Source organism: Octopus bimaculoides, chromosome 9 (genome assembly GCF_001194135.2).
Source record: "Octopus bimaculoides isolate UCB-OBI-ISO-001 chromosome 9, ASM119413v2, whole genome shotgun sequence".
Taxonomy (NCBI): Eukaryota; Metazoa; Mollusca; class Cephalopoda; order Octopoda; family Octopodidae; genus Octopus; species Octopus bimaculoides.
Window position 1 is genome coordinate 24,743,939 of NC_068989.1, and position 1,888 is coordinate 24,745,826.

The 1,888-nt window shown below is 33.5% G+C and overlaps 1 protein-coding gene across 1 annotated transcript in view; it reads left to right on the top strand.

Annotated features, from left to right (window-relative positions):
* The window catches only part of LOC106884209 (uncharacterized), a 72,884-nt gene that overhangs the window by 61,699 nt on the left and 9,297 nt on the right, over nucleotides 1-1,888 (top strand). Inside the window, exon 11 of the mRNA XM_014935458.2 lies at nucleotides 840-949. Within this exon, the coding sequence (XP_014790944.1) occupies nucleotides 840-949 (110 nt within the window). The remainder of the gene's footprint in view (nucleotides 1-839; nucleotides 950-1,888) is intronic.

The window sequence follows — 1,888 nt, forward strand, 5'->3', positions numbered from 1 at the left end:
ATATATATATATATATAGTGACTGAAACAAGTAAAAGAGTAAAGAGAGTAAAGAGTATGTATGTACATGTATATGTTATCTTCTACTTGTTTCAATCACTAGACTGGGGCCATGCTGGGAGCACTGTCTTGAAGAATTTTTATTCGTATGAATCGACCTCAGTACTTTTAAGGTGTTGCAGAATATCGTTATTTATAATCCTGTCCATTATCGTTGGAAGTAAAGGGCTATAGAAGTTTAGTCGGCAGTCAAAATTTGTCCTTTTAGGGAATAATCACAACATAAAACCAGATCAAAGCACTGACTCTTATAAAGTCCTCTGCGCCTAAACAGTATTCTCATTTGAAATACTTATTTAGTATTGAAGAAGGAAGATTGTGTTACGTTTATATTTTTCTCTTAAGAGAAGTGAATTAATTCATTAATTCAAACTGGGAATAGAAACCGACAGTGTGTACAGAATTTAAAGGAAGCTTACCTCTTTCTCTACTGGGTTCGCTATAATTACGGAACACTGTTTAAATCTACATTTCTTTAACAAACTGTAAGTTGAGTTACAGTAAAGAAGAGGTTTAGGGTTTCAATCAGTTGACTGAGATAGCTCAAAACGTAATAAAGATTGTGAGGGAATGCAGCAGGATTAATAATTCTGAAAGGTGTTCATATCTACCTGTCACCGCTCCAGAGTAGATATCATTTAACCATAGGTAACCATTACTCCAAATCAAATTAACTATAAACATGCTTTGAAAATAATGACCATTATCATAAGCAAACACCAACATATACACATTAATTATTTTTTTATCATCCTTTATTCTTTTCATTTCTATTTCCAGACTTGATCAAACTATATGTTAAACAGAACACAGATAGGTTTAAGTTTTTTGTTATATCGGCAATATCTACGACCATTGAAATTCGTCCATTAAGAATTCAGAATTTAAAGGTAGTATATTTTAATACTGTGATCGTTGTTAAATTTAAGTTTGTTATTATGTATTGTTTCACCGTAGATCAACATAATCGATCCGATATATGGCACAATGTAGATAATTGTATGATTAAGCACAATTCTCATATTCTTTGATCTAGACTAATCATGCCTCGTCCTAATGGTGGATGAGGCTATTGTGCAGGGACTTAACGCATGGGCGTGCAGTGTGAAAGTCTGAACAAATTGTTTTTTTCTCCACTATTGAGTCTGTTTGTGTGAGGCGGTAGATTATAGTGATGGTTGCGTACGAAATAACCGAGGATTACTTTGTTGGAGCTTGTCATTTGTAACCTCTACTTATTAGTGATGTGCCTCTCAGCATAATGCTTGGAACTAATAAAAACATGTCTTCATTCTGTTGATAGTTTTATGTGTACACATATTTTTATATTGTCTAGATTCAGGGAAAGAGCGAGTGTTTTAAGGATGGTGTTAAGGTAAAGAGCATTGCAGGTGCATATTTACATGATATTCGGAGATATTTGTAGTGGTTGGAAGTTGTTGATGCAATAACAAACTGTCTCCACCATATTCTCAGGTGCTATTCCGTTTTGAAATCCTGTATTTTTTTTCTTTAACTGGTGAGAGAAATAACGCAGGAAGTAAACTCCCAGATAACTGACACGATATTTCAAACTCTGCCGAAGCTATATCTCTTTCACTTATGTTGTCAATATGAATGGCGTCAATGTCAAAACACAACATTTTTAGCAAACAACCATTAAATCCAGAATGTTTATTGCTTTGTTATAAATGTACCAAATATTATATTTGCTCCATTCTTATTTATGGTGCTGGCAGAGAGTGGGAATTCAAATTAGTAAGAGCAACGATCTTACTTGAGAGAAATGCAAAATTTATGCGTACTTCAGACACTCTTATATATATATA